Below are 20,254 nucleotides of genomic sequence, written 5' to 3'. Positions count from 1 at the left end.
TGACACTAGAAGAGGGGTGACACTTTCTTGAAGGCGCACAGATCTCTTCTCTCTCGGCCCGGGGCGAGTGTTAAGTGCCAGTTCTCAGCAACGCCTAACCAGTTGTGTTTCCTCTCAGCTGATTTACAGTCGTCCATCTATGATAGAGCTAAATAGAGTCCAGCTATAAATACCGCAGCCAGCAGCAGTTATGTATTTAAGCATGTGCAGAAATGCATATGGTCCATCTAATTTAGTCAAAGCCATAAAGGGAGACCCCAGAGGCTGTGCAGAAACACAGGTGCAGAGTTAGTGGCCTAACAGTGTGTGTGTGAGTGGTCCATCTGAGTCTTAACACTGCTGTCCTGCCAGGCCCTGCACAGGAACATTAAATGTGGACTCTGCTTCCTTAAATTGTTGCAGTATGTGCAGTTCAGCGTTTGCTTGTATTAATTAAAATGTTTGTTTTTAAGAGCCATTGTTTCGGTTTGAACTCATAAGTTTTGTTTACAGCCGTATAAACAGCACAATTAAGCATAATATTGAGCTCCGTCTGCCGAAGCTGCAGCAAACGCTCTAATGTCCTGTATTATGTGTGTCTGAGAGTGTGTGTGTGAATGGAGGCTGGGTCGTGTTGATAGAGCTGGTGAGTGACGATTCAGAGGAAAGTCATAAAAAGAAAGAGGGCATGCCGAAGGGGTCAACAGGGATCAGTTTCACCCTTACGTCTCCCTCTTTCTCTCTCTCTCTCTCATCTCTCCATCTCTCTCCTCTAACCTTTTCCTGGATCAGTGCTCTCTTTTTTTTTCCACTCTTAGATAGTGGCTCCTAGAAATACTGCACCTCCCCCAAAAGATTTCCCCTCCCGACCCACACACAGACAAACACACTCACACACACACAAATCTGTATCGATCGTCCGCACACAAACCATTTGCTGCTCTTTAAAGGACGGGTGTAGGATTGTATGAACCACACAATCTGTTTTTATCATCAAAAAACTCTTGCTGAAGGAAGTATTAGGAAAGTAATTCATGTGAATGTGATCCCCACCGATGTGATCTCCACTGTATTAATTTTCCTTGTAGAAGAAGCTGTATTTCAATAGCTACAGAGATAAACACATAATCTGGATTAATCTGATACAAAATCAATAATCTTTTCAGTTTGTTAAATTAAAAGCAACATCATATTGGTTAGGTAATATCAGTCATTTCATAATGAACTATTTTATTTTTATAATTACAGTCTGCCAGAGAAAATAACCTTTTAATTTTCTTTTTCAAAATAATATAATAATAAGAGCATTTGTTGTTCATATATTTCATTTTTAAAATATAGTCCGTTTGCTTTATTGGATGTCGTTTTTATGGTACAGCTGAAGGGTGGGGGTGGAGATAATTGATGGTCTAAAGTGATGTGTGTAATGAAGCCCACTGAGACTGAGCTCACTGGGAAGACTGACAGCTCTGCTGAGACTCAGGGTGTGAGTTTACTGTAGGTGCGCCGCTGCGGCCCAAACCTTAACACCGAGCAGTATGTGGGAACCAGAGGCCTCTGTCTCGTTGGCCCGAGACCCCTGCGTTCCCCTTCTCAGTGGGGTACGGGGGCTGCCGTCTCCCCCCTCCCTGGGTGAGAAAACAACCCTCCCTGTCTGGAGGATAAAGGGCATGGGGGCAAACCACTCACAGGGAGAGTGTGGGGGAGAGGTCTCTAAAGGTGGGAACATTTTAAATTAGTCCACCGATGCCTCCGCACTGTGTGCAACACTCTCTCACACACTCTGTGCTGCAAAGTCTTCATTTACACATGTAACGCAGACACACTGCATGAAGCTCACACACACACATACCTGCTGAACAACCCTGTGACACGGTGAGCCAACTGCCTTTTATAGCTCCCACCCCGCACTCGCAGGTTTAAAACCTCCTCTGTCACTCTCACCCAGGGGCTGCTTGTTAATGAGAGATGCTGTGAAACGCACGGTTACCTTTTCCTAGTGGCTGAAATGGCCCTCCAGAGCCTCTTAGTGTGGAGCGGTTCTGTTGGTTTTATGTCCCACAGTAGAGGGTCAGATCCTGTACTCGCCATTCCCTGTGATTGGTGGGTTTATGGTGCGTTCCTTGATAGTTGGCTTTTTTGGTGATTTTATTCCCAGTAAGAAGGAACTCAACGCTAACTGTGCCGGTCATATATGGAGAAAAAAATCTTCCATTATAACAGAACAGTAACCCTTCAAGATCTGTTCTGTGAAAAGCTATAAAACCAGAGATTAAGAGTTCATGTTCCTTCAGTTTAAAATCAGCCTCTGAAACCAAATTGCAACAGGAAACTCTGCCATTTCCATACATGCTCTGTTTTGTCAGATGTTCTTCTTTAGGTCTGCACACATTGATGTGGGTATTTCACAATTTGCCTGGCCACTGATTCAGCAGTTCTGTCACGTCCTCGACAGAACTCCATCAAGTCTCGAGGCGGGGCCGCTGCTGTGTTTTGGAAAGACTACAGAGAGAAAGTGGAGGTTTTAAAAGCCACTTTGTCAATCTTTGTTCCGCAGAGCTCCACCTCGCTCCCAGCCTCTACCCGCTATCCCAACATAGCCGACTCGTGTGCCAATAAGGGTTGAGGGTGCACGGAAAGTATAACATTGCTGTCTGGTGACAAATTATGATATTAAAGATTTCATGTCCCGATTATAAAAGTGAGACACGCGGCACCTGCCCAGCGTGGTCTATGGAAGGAGAGAAGAGAAACAACAGTCCACTTGGCAGGAATGAACTGCTCCTCTATTGATTTTGATTTGTTGCAAAGGGAAAATTCTGAGATGAGTGAGATTTGATATTATATTTAATGGTGCACTCCTTTGAGGTGTGGTTTGGAATTGCATTTCCAAAAATAGGAAATAATGAGAAGCAGCTCGTTTATGCTGCCTACCTGTGGAGTGTTTTCCAGTTGTTATAGCAACACTTAACAGACATTTTGTTTAAAGTTCAGTTCAGAGGGTTCTCGTGCTGCCTCAGGTTGACTTCTCCGAGTTGTGTAAATTTCTGTAAAACCTGCATCTCTCTACCTGCGCTTTGTTTGGCGCTGCTGTTTGAATTCCGTGACTGTTCAAGCACAGATTGTGGATTGGAATGAAGTGGGTTCGAAGAACTCTTCCTTTGTTACCCACATCCTGTGTTCAACCCCCAGGTAATCACAGCCCCTCCTCTCCCACCCCCCCAGACAAGGGTGCCTGTGGTGGGAACAGAGAAGGAAGTTGCTGGGGGTCACAGACCACGGGGAGGGGGGGATGACAGCCTCTGCCGGTGGAGTGGCAGTATTGAGAACCTGCGAACCATGGATGAGTCTTTTTCACATGGCATTAGCCTGTAGGGTCAGAAAGAATGCTGTGATGACGGCTGTTATCGCTCACGCCGGTTGTGACCACCCACCCCCACCCCTGCAGCTCACCTGAGAGAGAAGAAGACAGAGATGGGGCGATCGGGGGTGGCTTGTATCTAAATGGAAGACTCTGGCCGTACGGCAGTGACCAAGACCTCCACGGGAAACACAGGTCTAAAGGTTATTTCCGATAGCGCGGTCCTTCCTGTGTTTTGGTAACATGCGTTGCTGAGGTTTTTTTTTTTTTTCTTCTATCTGGCTCTGAGTGCTGCAGTCACCACTCTGAGCTCTTTCCAGGGCTACAGGAAGACTCAGGCCGTCATTACTGATTGCTTAATGACAGATGCCAGGGGAACAAAGAGGGCTCTGATAACTTCCTCCCCAGTGAGAAGTTGTCGGCAGACTAGTGGCGAGACAGCGAAAGGAAGAGAGAGTGACTGATGTGGAGATGGACTCATCCTCAGGCAGAAGTCTCCTGGCTTCACTTGTACATTTTTTGCTATTCTTGTCTTTCCTGTGTAGATATATAAATAAACTGTTGGTTGCTGGATGAATTCAGATTGAAGAGAAAAAAATGTGTCGCAGATGAATTTAACAGAAAGACAGTGTTTGCATAAGGAGTAATTGCGATGGCTTCTGGTGGAGGGTCTTCACTCCTGAGTACAGTAGGAACATCTGGTGCGAGTTAGTGGTGATTGTAGGTTTTAGAGAGACCACTGTTTGCTCGGTGAGGGGAGAACGGGGGGTTCTGATGGAAAAGAGATGTTCAAAAGGTTCTAAGAAATTCTTCGATTCTTATTGCCCTCAGTGTGTCACCATCATGAAGGCCTGTCATTGTATTGTTAATGTTGTACAAACAAAATAAAAGCAGCGTGTTATTTGATATCTTAAGCTTTTCATTCAGTCAGTTACAGTAACTTAAAGATCTTGTGAATTATTTTTATTAAGTCCTGGGTGCCTATGAAATAGCCGTTAGAGCCGCAAAGTTCAGTCAGTTCCTGAAACATGAATAATTCTCTGAGAAATCAACGGAAATGTTGAAAAACTCTCACAAAGAAAAAATCTGCGATCTGCCCCCTGATCCGGAATTTAAAGGGTTCTTCCTTCCACATCGTTCAGTGGAAATCAGTTCAGTTGTTTTTGCATAATCCTGCAAACAGACCTAACAACTTATCCTTGTTGGCAGATATAATAAAAAACATTAGTATTATGAGCAAAATTCTCTCTGGCAACATATTAACCTACTATATTCATAGTCACATAAACAATACTATAAAAACATCTAGACATGTAGAAAATGAATGCATATTTAAGAGCTTTCCTACATATTTATAGTAATATGCAGGAAAGTCCTAAATCAATCTCTCTTACAATGGCGTCCTGCAATTGACACCTTCAGCGAGTCCCATCAGTTCGTAAAATCCACCTCCCGTAACGTTGCCTTCCATCCACCACTTTGACTATATGACTGTACTTAACGGACTTGAACCTGCCTGCACCGTCCGTGGCTGTGTGGTGTTTACGAGACCTTCAGAAGTGGCTCCTAATGAGTATGTGTAAGGGTTACTGTACGACATTACCCGCAGCCACCTCCTCCATTAGTTCTCCCCCGTCCTCCCAGGGAGCCAGTGCAGAGGTTTACGCCAGCCCCAGCTGCGACCAGTAATTGCTGGAGTCTGTGTGTTTTTTCCAGCGGCCATCCCCCTCCATCTTTACACACACACACACACACACACACACACACACACACAGAGACAAACTTCTGTCTGGTTTGCATTGTAACATCTACAAAATTAGACAAAATGAAAAAGGGTACAGACGTTCACAACCCTGACGACCGTATTTTTCTTGGCCTCCTGGATTTTTAACACAATTGTTGAGGTTCAATGTGTTTATTAGCTCAAAGGATTTGGAAAAGTCTCTGAAAAATCATTCATAATCAGACGTCAGAGGCTGTAATGGCCACAGCGAGGCCTTATTACTGACATGTATTTATGTATATCAGGTCATGTTTGGAGTTTTGGCTCTGGCTCATGCACCACGCCCATAATTAACTTGCTGAGTAATATTGTTCTCAGATAGCTGGTTTGATCTATGCTGCCTGTCAGACCCTGAAAGAAACACATTACATACAAGGAATAAAACGAGGAGCTATTGTCATCCAAGGAGGTGCCAGGAGACAGTGTGCTGGCAATGATATAGCAAATGAGCGGCGCTGAATAGAAATGCAAGAGGTGGCAGGAGCTTTGTGCTGATTGTGTCTGACTCACCAGCAGGTAATTACTTGATAATAGAAGCATTCCAGTCACTTGCCCCAGAATGGGAGGTCTTTGAAATGCGGCTTTGCATGGCGCTTAACCCAGGGTGCTGTTTTTGTTTTCCTAAACAAACAGACATGCCTGCACTACTTAAGGAATTAAGCACATCAATACCCCTGGCTTGGGCTCCACTCCGAGGAAAAGTTTGGGGATAATTTGCGCACATAAATTATCCACAAGCTTGTTGCCAGTGGATCATCAAGCTGGGACAAATTGCCGCTTTCTTCGACTATTAAAGATTTGCTTTTGAGTGTCTGGAAACAGATTAGGCCGACGGAACTGAGAGAGAGAGCCCCCCGCCTGCACCTCGGCTTCAATTGGCAGTCCATCTTCTGGAACGCGGGGCTCAGAGTTTGCTCCATGTGAGGTCACTTTGGACTCTCTCTCCCCCAGCTTTACCCGCTGCTCTCCTCCATATCCACCGCTCCATACCTTCCCACCCCCTTATCGGGGTGCCGGAGCCCCGGAGAGGAGGGGAAAGGGGTCACAGGGTCAAAGTCTTTTCCTCTTTGGATCTCGGGGCTTGCTGGGAGAGGCTTGGCGAGAGAATGGCTGCATTAGAGCTGGGGTTGGGGGTCAAGATTTTAATTCTGTTAAAGAACAGCTGGTTTGAGTTTCTCCTCACGTCGCTCTCCCCTCCCTCTCCCCACAAATCCAGGGAGATGAAAAATTTGTTCAGAGGGGAACCAGTAAAATAAAAAAGGTTTACGGTCGAAAGCCCTTACCCTTACCCTGCTCTAGCATTAGAGAGGAATGCAATAACGTCAGCATTTGGCCTCAGTTAGATTGACTTAAAACAAGGAAGTCCTTTTCTGTGTTTGGGTGTCTTAACAGCCGGATGAAACTTAATTAAAAAGCTTACAAAATCAGGATTTTTCATACTCAAGAGCGGAGGAATTCTCTCACTCAAGTTTCAATTATTATTTCTCGCATAACTTTAAACAGGTGAGAGAAACCTCTTTGGCAGCGAGACGACCAATTTGAAACCTGTGGCTTTCCAGAGAAATTCTTTAGGTTACTTTTAAAATAGGCTCTCTGTTACTGGTTCTGTATCAGAACCGACTGAAACAAATTGAAGGATTGATGTCACATTTAAGTTTAAAGCCTTTTTGCTCTGAACAATCATATTTCTTAACTTCCTGTCAGTAAAAATTGATAGTGGCCCTCAAGTTTAAGTTAAAAGCAGCTCATGTCGACTCTCTCTGCCCTGTCCCATGTGAAATGTGTTGATGTGAATGCCAAGGCAGGACTCCCTCACATTTCAAGCTGGCCGAGGGGGGTGGAGAGAGAGAGGAGCGCAGAGAGGAGAGGAAGGGGGAGGCACTAGAGTGATCCTATAAATGGAAAACTAATAACAGATTTTTAGTCTGCTTTCTCCTTGCGCTCTTTTGCCGGCTGGCTGGCTGACTGGCCCCGGGGCTGTGTTGGTGTGTGGCGCAGCAGCAATCAGAGGTCATAATTTCATTGGCGGTTAGCATCAGGTTCAATTTTTCTAGTAGGTTACATTTACCAGAAAGTCTGGATTGTGTTACTGTGTACCAGTGGAATCAGCGCAGTGCAGAGCTGCAGAATCTCTCCACCTTTCCAAGAAGAGCCAGGCACCCCCCAGCCCGAAGGGGAAGATCTGCGTACACATGTTTGGAGATGCTCACATGCACAGGCTATTAGCCAAGTCTCTTTACACACAGTATTCTCCTGGTGCACTTACATTCCTCTACTGTATGTACTGTATATGTACACTCCTCAGATAAAGCAGTATGAATGGGGACTGTTAAAACTTGCTGTTTGGGGGGGATTTGATTGGTTATGTCTGTGGGTTTGCATATCTTTAGACCCCTCTAGTGGTAGAAGTCCATTCAGACTGATGATGAGATTAATTATTATTTGAATAGAGTCGTATATGAGGGTATAGTATAGTATAAAATGTGGAGTGTCTGCCTCTATTGAATCTATTTCAGCTGTTTCTTTACCAGTGATGTTGATGCTGCTCTGATTGGATCAGTCGGCCAGTTCCCCTCGTATCATTGATAGGAGTAATATCGAAAAGTAGCTAAAAATATATACTTAAGTGCAGAAATGTAAATGTACTTTGTCACATCCCACCACTGAAAGGAAGAGGAAGTCAAGGTGAAGGAGGATTGATACTGAGGTGTCCAGCCAGAGCACAGATTGAAAAATAACATGGAACATTTGGAAAGTGTCCTTTAACAAGAAGAAGAGAATCTGTCTGAATTATATTTCTTCACACCTCTCACAGAGTATGTTTTGTGTTTTGTAGGAATGTGACCAGGTACACATTGACGATGTGTCGTCTGATGACAACGGTCAGGATCTAAGGTACAACGTTACTGCTCAGAGCTTCTCGTTTCATTTATCAACATGAGAAGTGTCACATGCTCGGCCACCATTGATGACGAAACAGCTCAAACTAACAGCTTCTTTTCTGTTTTTTCCCTAATCTCAGTACATATAACTTTGGCGCGGATGGTTTCCATGCAGCAGCGACCAGTGCCAACCTATGTCTGGCCACGGGCGTGCGAGGAGGCGTGGACTGGATGAGAAAGCTGGCCTTCCGCTACAGACGAGTAAAAGAAATCTACACCACCTACAAAAATAACGTTGGAGGTAATCCCCGTCCAGCAGCGCCGCTTTGCACAGATCTGTTGAGTAGAAATGAGGTTGCAGATGTACGTGCCCCCATTGCAAGGGCGTTTGTGTGTGTGTGTGTGTGTGTGTGTGTGTGTGTGTGTGTGTGTGTGTGTGTGTGTGTGTGTGTGTGTCTGTTCTAAAAGCTCACATGCCACACTACTTGGTCAGGGTAGTTTTTTTTTTTTTTTTTAAATTTCAGTGGTATTTCAGAGGGGCTGGTCCAACCCAAACAATGTTACCCTGCGTTTCAGGTCTGCTGGGCCCGGCCAAAAGGGAAGCCTGGTTGCAATTGCGAGCAGAAATTGAAGCCTTGACGGACTCCTGGTTAACACTGGCACTGAAAGCACTAACATTAATCCACTCAAGGTAGGACTCCAGCAAGGAAAATTGTACCCAGTCCCACACCGCACATATATACACTCGCATGTGGTGTAAATAAGTCAACTCCATACTCCCAGGCTATTAAAGAAAACACCAACGCTCCAAATTTGTCTCTCTGACAGGCCTCAGCCTTTTGATTTAGAAAAATAAGTGCGCTAAGAGAGTCGACTTGAAAAGGAGCTGAGATCGAATCCGTCTTTTGAGGACATGTTTTACACAACTGATTCATTACTTTGTGTGTATTTCCAGCACCCTATGTTTTTCTTTTGTCCTCCCTGAGAGTGATTTAAAACAACGTCATCCCTTTTTTTTTTTCTTCTCCTAATCCAGGTCAAACTGTGTGAATATCCTGGTAACCACCACGCAGCTCATCCCTGCCCTGGCTAAGGTCTTGCTCTATGGCTTGGGAATCGTCTTTCCTATCGAGAATATTTATAGCGCAACCAAAATAGGTAAATAATCCTGAAGTGTGTGTGATTTGATTTTCGTTACTGTATCTTGTATTGTTCCTCCTCCTACCGTCAATCTATTGCTAGAGTGCTAATAGTTCAGCGATGTGAGCGTAAACAGTTAAGACACACATGCTAAGTGACAGAGCTGAGGTGTGGACGGGGGTGGGACATTTAGTCATCGGAGAGGGTTGATGTTCCTCTATGAAGGAATCAGCCTTAATCAGCCTGGGATTATTTTTCTGGAGCTGGGCCTCCCCAGGCCTCTGCTGCTCAGTCTCTGCATATGAAACCACTTCTGCACATTTATGTCATTCCACAGCAACAGGCAATGGGACCCCCCCCTTCCCCTTCTTCTCTTCCTCCTCTTTTCCTTCCCCCCTTTCCTCGGGTCCTTCCCCTTCTTCACTGTTTCAAATGCAAAATAAACATCAAGCATAACCCCCCACGCCATTTTCAGGCCCATCAGCACAGAGTTGGAGCAGAGTTCAGCTCAGGGTTCCTCGGAGCATTAAGCACACTGGTCCTCCAGTAAGCAGACCCTGTAACATGCTGGTTTAGTCCATTCATCCCATGACAGAGGAGGAGAAGGGAGTTACTTCATGCTTTTCAAATTGTCTTTATCTGAAGCCTGATCTTATCACATCTCCTCTCTGAGCTCAAAGTGTTTACACTCGGCCCTAGTTTGTGCGTGTGGTGTTTTTAAAAGGGGGCTCTTGCCGCCCTGTGCCTCTGAATCAACTTGATGGTTTTCAGCACGAGTGTGTGTGTGTGTGTGTGTGTGTATGTATACCTGTGTATCTGTTTGCTTCCATGAAACGCTCTGCTAACGTTCTCCTGTGCACTCCTCCGCAGGGAAGGAGAGCTGCTTCGAGAGAGTAATTCAAAGGTTCGGGAGGAAAGTTGTTTACATTGTCGTTGGAGATGGCGTGGAAGAGGAGCAAGGCTCAAAAAAGGTAAGAGCTCTCAGAATAATACATACTGCTATTGTGTCATCTGGTAGAAGCACTCATCTGGTTGGAGAAAAGTTAATGTTTGGACTGTTTGGGCTTTCCATCAGGTCAGGAGTTCATTACAGAACACAAAACATACCTGCCACATCCCTCCAAAGAAAGGAATCAGTGCTCTAGCTCTCCTCCTCCGCAGCCCTCCTTAACGTTTATGCGTTTATCCTCTTATAGTGCATACAAGTACAAGAGAGAAAGTCCGTGGTGTGTAATCAGGGCTCTTCCTCCGCCATCTCAGGTTTACAAAGCAGGGGACGGGAGAGATGGCATAATTATATATTCCTGCTCGGTGCCCTGAGCAGTGTGAATGCTGTGTGTGTAATGCTAGACAGGCCCTTTCAGGCCCGTTGAAGGCACATCGTAAACAGACATGAAGGAGACTTGAATCATTGTTGACGAACACAGAATATTTACTGCAATGACAAGCCTGTTAGCACGAGACGGATGAAGAAAGGCTCCGAGCCGACATCTCCTACATTCTCCCAGCAAACATGACGGTTGAATCTGATGACTCGACCTTTTTTTCACGTTTACCTGTTGGCTCCTGCTCCCCAATTTGTGTGTATTCAGCATATCTGCCAAGTTTGGATGTGAACCCAAAGCCACATGCGAGCCACACACGGCAAAACATATTCGTTAGCAAATTAATCAGCGGCCCACAAGCATATTTCACTGACAGTTCTGGTGTCAGTGGGTGAAGATGCGAAGTTTCCCTTTGAAAAGCCTCCAGCTCCTTTTTCACCTGTTTCTCAGTAAACAGCAGACAGGAGTGTGAGGACAGATGAAGAGTGATTAGGCTGCGATTAGGCAGAAGTAGCAACCTTTACCCTGGATAAGTGTGTAAAGCAATAGCTCCGTATTATGGAAAGCGAACGTGCCCTGGGAATATGGTCCTGAGGGATGATTGTGGAAAAAGATGCAAATATTTTTACTCAGTCTTGAGTTGTTGGAGTGTGACATTGATGGAAGGGTAAGGCGTTTTTTTCCCCTCGTCTTGGTGTGAGAGCCCCACGACACGCCATGCGGTAAAAGGTTTCTGTGTCAACATCAGAGAGGACGTGTAATAACACAACAATTTCACCCGTCAGGAGGCGCATATCCGACGTGACACTGCGTGGAACTACAAAAGCAAACGTCTGAAAAGTTCTCTCAGCCCTCATTCCTTCACCTCAAGAGAAAAAAAATCCCTGAAACAATTCTCCCCTCAGTTATTACCATCGCCTGGGAGAGGAGGGCGGAGATAACATCTCCAGCTTTTAAACTTAAAAGCAAAGACAATTTACAAAACAAAAAGCAAAGAGCTTTTTAAGGGTCAGTGCAGGCTCTCCTAAGCGGAACATATGCCTGGGAGAGGCCATACCTTTGATAAGGGGAGGGTAATGGGCTCCACACACTGAGGAGCTGAGGACTCTACCTGACAAGCTCCTTTCATTCTGCGCGACTCGGGTTTCTCCCCCTCGTCCTCTGCCTGGGAACAACAGCTCATTTGCACCGTCCTCAACACACACCAGCAGGCAGGAGGTAGACGTTGAAAAGACACTGTGGGGAGTTGATTTCTGTTGAGGTGGAGGACGGCTCCCGGACGAGTGCGGTGGTATAAAACTACACGCGGATGCAGCAGAGAAATTAGTTAGAGGTACAGATGTGCTACTTGGCTGCAGAGACGTATGCACGAGGGAGCATGAGGAGCAGTGATGTGATTTCTTTTCCTGGTGAATCAGCCAGTCTCACTTTAATGTTGTAGAATGTCTTCCCACACACTTTGCGAGGATGAAAAAAGGCGACTACAAATTTCTTTACTTCAGACGTGTGAAATCAAGTGAAACATGCTCATTAAACTTATGGTTGTTTTGATATTTTTTTGTTTTACATTTGAATAAAACCCAGAAAAGCAGTAAATCCACACATTTGTAAAACTGGAACCTGAGAATTTTGAGTTTTTCTTTGACAAATAACTACAATTATTAATTCAACTTTGTAGATCACCATAATTAATTGTTTCAGCCCTAAAAATATATATTATCAAATTTTTTTATTTTTAGATTGTTATTTTATTTTTTTAAATAAACCTTTTTGTAACATGATGCCATCTCATTCCACAGCACAACATGCCCTTCTGGAGGATCTCCAGCCATTCAGACCTCATGGCCCTCCACCACGCTCTCGACCTGGAGTACTTGTAGCACTACACCACCACTGAACACCGTGCTCCACCTCACACCCCTGCAACCTTTCACCTTCGCCCTCCAGCCCCGTCCCACGCTTGCCGCAGACCCCACAGCTCAGAAAAACGAAAAATGAAAAAAAAACGCCCCCCTGCGCTGCCTGGCGTCCGTCTTCCACTTCACAGGAAGAGGAGAAGAGGAGGATGGAAAAAGAAAAAAGAAGGCTGAGCACACGGTTAATGTGCTGACATACGGTCACACTTCGTCTTAACCTGAAACTTTTTCCTTTTTTTTTTCTGGAAGCGAAGGAGAGAGGTGAATTTACGGCGCTGCAGCTGCTCGCCCTGGTTACTGTGAATTGGCGGCGTTCTGAAGCTGTCAAAGTGTTTTACGGCGCCCTGTTTGTGCCGGGACTCTGTCAGGGTTCACACCTGTGAGGAGAGCAGAGCTACTGATGGCCTCGCCTGCCTCGCCTCACCTCGCCACAGAACTCAGCTACAGTAAACCACAAGCCCTCTACTACTGGTGGTGACAATTCTCCGTCCCTCTCGCCCCCTCCCTCTCTCTCCCCCTGCTCTTCTTTCCTTCTTCCTTATCTGTCCGTCTACTTTTTACCCCCCCCCCCTCTGTCATGGGACGGACAGACAAAGCGACTGCTCCTCTGTTAACTGTCGGCCTGGGAGTCCTGTGCTTCTTATTTATGAACGGAGACTTTGTGCGTGGCGCCGCGCCACTGAGAAGGTACCTCGATGACAAAAGACTCGTGCCTTTTACAAAGTACTATTGATTTCCACCGCAGCGAGAGGAAGACGTTTATGGAAGAAGCAAAAAAAGGGGTTTTCTAATAATTTAAGAAAATTACAAAAAACTTTATTTACAATGCTGAGACAATCGTGTACAGAGGAAATCTTTTTTTGTGTGTGTAAGTTTGTAATCACTGGACTATTCCTTCCTATATTCATTTAGGTACGTGCTCTTGAAAGGCGGCAATGCTTCTTCATTGAAGTAAAAAAAAAAAAGAAAAAAGGCATCTCATCGCACATGCGCTTTGTGCGACGCCTGGAACTGTTGATGTGTTCGAGTTTTGTTCAGTAAACAAATATGTAGATAATGGGATTTTGTGATAAATCGTTTTTGTCAAGACCAAAAGCATGGATGTCAAGTGTCAACGACCTTTCATCTGGTTCTGTGATGTTTTCTCGTCCTTACAGGAAACTTCATTAATTTCTAAAGCAACAGGTCTCCTCTATTGCAAAACCTTTTTCCACTCATTTCAAAGGGAAAGAAATATTTGTGTTTTATTTTGTTTTTTTTGTTATTCGGAAAGGTAGCTCACAACTTGTTTCGTTATGGCATTTCACCAGCTTGCAGCCCTGACCCCATATATATATATACATATATATATTTGAAGGCAAACTTAATTCTGATGAGGCTTTTTGGATGTGGCATAAGGCAGTTTCCTGCCTCCTATGAGCCATTTTAAAAACAAATTTCAATGAATCTGATATTTAAAATTATAAAAAAGGCAGGCTTGAATAGGTTTTATTATCTTTTATACAGGCGCTATAAAAACTCTTGTACAGCGAGCGTAATTTTGTATGATGTAGTGTTTTTATTTCGACTTTGAAAATACATTCTGTGTCCCTGTTTTGAAGTAGCTGAACTACACGAAGCCCTTTCCATAGCGCTTCTACATCTGTGGATGGGGAAACCATAATTAACATTTAGAGAAAAGCCACTAACTTCGAGGGGTTTGTGAACATACAGGACATGTGCTATCGACTGTGAATTTCTTAAGCAGAAACTCGACTCGTGTTTCTCATTTTTTCCTCCTTTGCACATGATCACTGCTGGCCTTTACATTTCAATTTGGATCCCTCTCTCCCTTCCCCCCTAACATACCCCCACCAACCCCCACATCTACTCAAAACAACTTCTCCCCCGCACTGCGGGGTATCTACATATTGCTGCTAGATCAAGGTAATGGTAGGTAAATAGAGGAAATGTTTTATAGATTCATACAGCAAGCTTTTTTTTATTATGTTGCAATCATAAATGCAAACTGGAAATACTTTACACTACATGGGCCTCATTGTGAAACGCAAAAGATTGTTGTGTCTGCAAAATATGTGTACAGATGTTTTTGACATTATTATTTGATTGTGTTTAAATTAATAAAACTGATTTGTGAACTGTTAAATATTGTTTTCGGTTTGTTTAGTTTTTTTATTCAAAACTTCTTCTTTAAAGATCATTTCAAACATTAAAAGGTAGGATGGATTAGGGCCACGTTGACAAAATCATAATTCATGAATAAAGTCATAATTGAGAAGCAACTCAAGATAATACAGCACTAAAGGTGTAATTGTATGTGAAAAAAGTTATATTTTTACCCAAAAAATTCACTATAAACTTCTAATTAAGAAGAAACTTGTAGTATAACGACAAAATAGCCGTAATTTTACGAGAACAAAGATTGGATTAATACAACTTTATTCTCAGGATCTCAGTTCTTTTCTTCTACGTAGCCCTAATCCACGTCATCAACAGTCCCTTTACTTCTGTCTGTGCCCATGTTTCTTTGCATATCTGTGTGTATTAATATTACTGGAATGACATTACAGACTGACACTGATGTCACAGGCCTCAGCCACTAATCCTACCAGGAAGCAAGTAGAAACTGGAGCTGGTGTGAGTCGAGACCAAACATCACACACCCACATGCTAATCACATCCTTTAAACCCACACAATAGCTGCTATAAAATACTTTTTCACATCAAGGCAATATATAAAGTACACACATACTTATGTAATACTCTGAGTTTTGTTTGGAATCACTCATGTGACTTTCGGAATAACACACAGGCTCTTTATATTTTTGTGGTTTCTATTATTTTAGATATTTTTTTCATAATTCCTGTGAGAAAAGTGCTGGATTTTTCTCAATAGCCTCAACAATGCATAACATGCGTCACACATTCTTGAGGCTCCTGAAGCCGCGCCAGTGCCCGACCGAACGTTTCTGGCCTCATCGTGTGCGTCTGCAGGAGCCTCCGTGCATAATTTACATATATCAATCCAGTCCGAGTCACTGAGAAGCCGGGTTAGTTTAAATGACACATGAAAAATATTTATGAGGCTAATTTTATGAGGTGGTCAAAACTAAGAGAGTGCGGCGTGTAACACTAGCCTGGACAGGGAAGAGAGAGCGCGGCCTCCAAAACCACGCTGGAGAAATCGCGCATCCGTGGAATTTTATTTAGAGTCGTTCAATATCAATTATGTTTTCACATGGAGTGGGAGTGATGTCCAGGGTATCTGCGTCTGCCAGGCTGGACGGGCCACGTCGGGCCGCCACCGCCGGAATGCAGCAGCAACAATGACCCCAAATGTGCTTTTCCCCCCAACTTCCGAACAGCTGAAAGACTGAGTAGCGTCTGAGGTCCTCGCTGGCTCTGGCAGAGGAGAGGAGGGGAGAGCTGCTCTCTCCTCAGCACAGAATGAAGGTCTGTTCTCTTTGATAAGTTTTCCCGATGCTCGGAGACCTGGCAGGAAAAAGTCAGACGCAACCAGACCAGACGTTTTTTGCGAGAGAAAAAGTGGGTGTTGTGGCATGTTGGCCAGCCACACTGGCTGCTCGTACAGAACAGATGGGAATGAAAATAAGAGCTAGATTGTGTCTGTTTGGCTTGTGTCATGTACCTGACTCACAATCCAGAACTTTCTCGTGAGGTTTGTCAATCTTCTCTGTGTCGTCGTCGCTCAGTGAATATGTTGCGTGTTTGCTATTGATTGACAGAAGAGTCCCTGTGCTTTAATCAGGCTTAAAGTTCTCCATGTTATTCTCAAGAGGCTCGATCTTCGCTGAACTCAAAACAACCCCCTCGTGGAAACGAAGGGGGCCATTACCTCGCAGGTCCTCTGTTGGGCATTCCTCTCCGGGACGTCCCGGCAAAGCGCCCACCCTCCATAAAACTGTACTGCAATAATAAACAACGCCGCTGGTGATTTACGACTTTGCCCAGACAGTGATTTCATGCAGATTTCCATAGAGGGGGCCTCTGACGGTGCATCACAATTGAACTAATATTGTATTACATGCATATCAAACTCCCCCCAAAAAACCTGATCTGCCACATCTCTTTTACGAGCAGGAAGCCTATTAATAGGCCTGTGTTCTCCTCTTGGTGGCTAATGTGTCTCAAGTTAGGGGAATTTGTCTCTGCAGCCAGCAGATGTCCACAGATTGAAACAATAAGAAAGCGAGGGAGGGGGAGAATAAGACTCAAAGCCTCCGTCTTTAGTTGGGCTGCGAGGCGTTTCTGCTCAATCCGAGAAGCGAAGCGACATGCTGTTTGATTGTTTCAGCCTGTTTTTCCCTTATTCTCGGTTTGGCCGACGCATGTTTGTCTTGAGGCGGCGCAGACAAACCAACTGTCACTGATTGCAACTCCTCCTCCGGTGGTTTTTAAAGATGGCGAGAGCTTCAGAGCGCGGCGCTCACTTGGCCCTGGCAGGGAGCAGCGAGAGTGACAAACCTGTTGTCATGCTGCGGCGGGCGGCGGCGCTAAACTAGGCCCTTTGTTTACTGTTTGTTTATTTCTCAGTTACTGGGATTTGACAGGGAGAGTGGGGCACGGACAGCTGGTGATCAGGAAGCTGCGGATGCCAGGGATCCCGGCCATGAGTGTCAACTCCGGAGGGGCCGGGCGTCTGCAGCTATGCCTGTTCCACAGAGATCAGGCATTCCCAAGTGAGTCTAGACTGTGACAATGCTATTAATGCTTGTTGGTGGAGGGTTTGGGTCTGAGTAGAGTTCAGAGAGGGATACACACACTCAGGTGCCCACAAGATGAGAAAAGGTCTGACTATATTTGCGGTGTATATATTATATTAAGGTTCTTTGGCATCCAGAGCTGCAAATTATGTGTAATTTTACCAGATGTAGTTGTTTTGACAGAGCCCATACTGTTTCAATAAAGCGCTGACATACAGTGGAGGCCATTGTAGAAGTCTCCCATCATGCATCTATCCCACACGAGCTCCACAGTAGCATTCTTGACTGAATATCAAACAGCAGAAACATGTGGAAATTCTACTCTACCTTTTTTTTTTATTATTATCATTTTGGAAGTTGAAGCAGCGCGTTCACTTACTGCTGGTTTGAGAGTGTTTCGAGCCACGACGAGAGCGAGCGACGATGCCAGTGCCGGAGCTGCAGCGGCCGCTCGCTCTCTGCCCGACCACATCACAGTGCCACCTGCATCTGTGGTCACTGGGCCCACCGCACCGCTCCATTTGAAGGTGAGTGGCAGAGATTTATATGTCAACTCGGGCCACCCTACAACTGCGAGCATGTGAGTGAGAGTGCACGTGTAAGACTTCTTCGCTAACTCAGGGCTACCAGCTCCCTGAGGGTTTCTTTGGCTGCTGCAGGCCCTTCAGACCTCCCTGTATGTTCTGTGTGACCATGCACAGGGTGTTTACGCGCGTGTGTGTGTAAGGACCTCCCTCATGGGTGTTAATTGGGCCAGCTCTCTCCAGTTAGGAGTCGGACGCGGGCCAAGCTCCCGCTCGTCTGGCAGAAGAAGGAGCCTCTCGGCCAGTTTTATACACTCGATATCATCCGGTTAATAAAACAGCCCCACATCCCACCTTGGCTTGTTTTCGCTCGATAAGTCATGGGTAATGTTTTCTTTCTCCTCTCGTATTTTTTCTAAAAGTAGAAATGAAGGAAAGGTGAACCCTGTTTCTAAAGGTAGACTGTGTGTTCCCTCTCATTTCGTTTTTTTTTTCACCCACAACCAAAACCCCCGTCCTGTTCCTGCTTTATGTCCTGAAATACCACAGTGAAGAAAATTCATTTAATTACTTTATTTTATGACCACAGCCATGACCACGTATATTGGAGTATCAGATTTTTTTTCTGTATATCTGTGACCAAACTCAAGGAATGAAATGAAATCTGAGAATTAGAATTTATGTTATAATTTAAAGGAGTGGACTACGCGTGTGTGACAGCCCCGGCCGTTCATTAAACAGCAAACGCACAGACCCAAAAGCAATGATTTACTGAATGTCAGCTGGATTGTTTTCTTCTTTCAGGCCATTAGGGTGTAAAGTTTACGGGTATTGATCCAGAAGTCACTTAGGATTTCCCTTTCACACCTCCCCTGTGATTTATTTCTTGCTCGGTACATCTTTGAATTTTTACTGATTTTTACTAGTGATGTAATATCTCGCTGTGCTTTGATGTACTGTAAAGTACAGAGAGCTCAACGCACTGCAAATGAAGAAAACACATGCAAATTAAGAAAACACATGCAAATTAAGAAAACACATGCAAATTGAAGTCTGCTACTCGTCAGTGGTGATGGAACTTCACAAAGCATGGAACTACAGCTAGGTTCATCACTTTTTTGGGTTCCCTGGAAATATTTCTGGTGTCATTTTCTCAATTTGCATTTTTGTATTTGTGTTGTGACTTTTTACAGCACGTGCCGTCAAATTGATGAAGTTGTTTTCTTCATTTGCAGTGTGTTGAGCTCTCTCCGCCACTTGTAAAACATTACGTGGGCATCAAGACAAGAAAATTACTTGTGTAAATACAGAAAACTTACCATTTTACATCACTTTACACCAGCGAAGTGTCGGACCAGTTCTTCTGACTGTGATCTGGCTGTTAAAACACAAAGATAGATGGATTGTATCGAGAACAAAAGTTATTAAAAACAGTCATTTGGACAAAATGGAATTTATTGTAAACAGATGATAAGTTCGTAAATGTAAAGTTTTTCTGTGATGAAGTTCAAATGTTGATCGACAGGGTTGAAAACCTGTCAAACTAAATCTGTGATCGACCTGTTCAGCCTGCGCTCGTGACTGATTAGTGATGCCTGCAGGGGGAGCTCTCGGACACGACTCCTCTTTTACAGCCGGTAAAGCGACCACCGAAGAAGAATGGTTTGTTTACATGTCTCCTTGCTAGGTACGTGATGAGCATGTTAGCTCCTGAACTGTTGAACATGTCCTCTGTGTTGTTTCATGCTGTTTTCTTTACATTCTGACTGAATGTTGTAAAACAGGATTTGTTTTTGTAATTTTGTTAGCTGCCACATTGTTAGCTAGCTAGCTAAAGCTCAGTCCATACACAGGAGCCTCAGGCTGTGTGTTTTAGTTGTTTTAGCCCAGTAACACACACATAATGTAAAATACCTGTGTGTGTGTGTGTGATGTGTTACAGCCGATGATGAGAAAAAGGTTTAATGAAGAGACAATTAATGCTTTTGTTTATTTGATGCAATTAGTTTGTCAATTTAAGTTTGTTTACTATTTAATAGACCACTTTCATATCATCGTATAAACCACAGAGGAAGCATCGAGTCTGAGAGTCTTTATTTCCTTATTTATTTGGCTTATTTCCCTCTTTTTCAGGATGTAACACCCTTAATACAATGTGGGTAAATAAAATGTTGATAGATGCTGATTATCCTCACTGAGGTCTGTGGGTTGTCCAAGTTAACCTTAACATGTTGCTGTTAAAATTGTGAAATACATTTTTTATACTGTAAATTGTAAAAATGTATTTTACCTCCATAGTATGACATTACTACTAAATCACGATGTAACATATATATCCTGCTGAAGACATCACTTGTTTTTGTTTCCAGCACATCGACTCGGGTGTCGGTGCTTATTATCAAAAGCTCTAATCTCGTCTTTGACATCTTCATCGCTGTCTTCTATGTGTGTGGCGCCTCTTTTTCTCACTTCTTTCTGAGATATTTATATTCTTCTTTTTTTCAGTTTTGCATCCATCATGTGTTGAACCGTCATTAACACGACTACTCATGTCAATCTTCTACTGTTTTATCACATGCACTCAACAATATCTGGACATTTTACTAGGGGGCTGGCAGGA

The 20,254-nt window shown here is 44.2% G+C and overlaps 1 protein-coding gene across 15 annotated transcripts in view; it reads left to right on the top strand.

The window, feature by feature from the left end:
* eya1 (EYA transcriptional coactivator and phosphatase 1) overlaps positions 1-14,532 on the top strand; it is a 63,840-nt gene extending 49,308 nt beyond the window's left edge. For all 15 annotated transcript variants that reach the window (XM_069512021.1, XM_069512018.1, XM_069512017.1 and 12 more), the window contains 6 exons: positions 7,960-8,018; positions 8,146-8,306; positions 8,582-8,696; positions 9,042-9,163; positions 10,016-10,116; positions 12,270-14,532. In XM_069512021.1, the coding sequence (XP_069368122.1) occupies positions 7,960-8,018; positions 8,146-8,306; positions 8,582-8,696; positions 9,042-9,163; positions 10,016-10,116; positions 12,270-12,350 (639 nt within the window). In that variant the 3' untranslated portion in view covers positions 12,351-14,532. The remainder of the gene's footprint in view (positions 1-7,959; positions 8,019-8,145; positions 8,307-8,581; positions 8,697-9,041; positions 9,164-10,015; positions 10,117-12,269) is intronic.
* The last annotated feature ends 5,722 nt before the right edge of the window (positions 14,533-20,254 follow it).

The sequence above is a fragment of the Paralichthys olivaceus genome, chromosome 17, assembly GCF_024713975.1.
Source record: "Paralichthys olivaceus isolate ysfri-2021 chromosome 17, ASM2471397v2, whole genome shotgun sequence".
In the NCBI taxonomy this organism is placed as follows: domain Eukaryota; kingdom Metazoa; phylum Chordata; class Actinopteri; order Pleuronectiformes; family Paralichthyidae; genus Paralichthys; species Paralichthys olivaceus.
The sequence above is the reverse complement of the archived record's forward strand: the minus strand, read 5'-3'. Positions and strand labels throughout refer to the sequence as shown.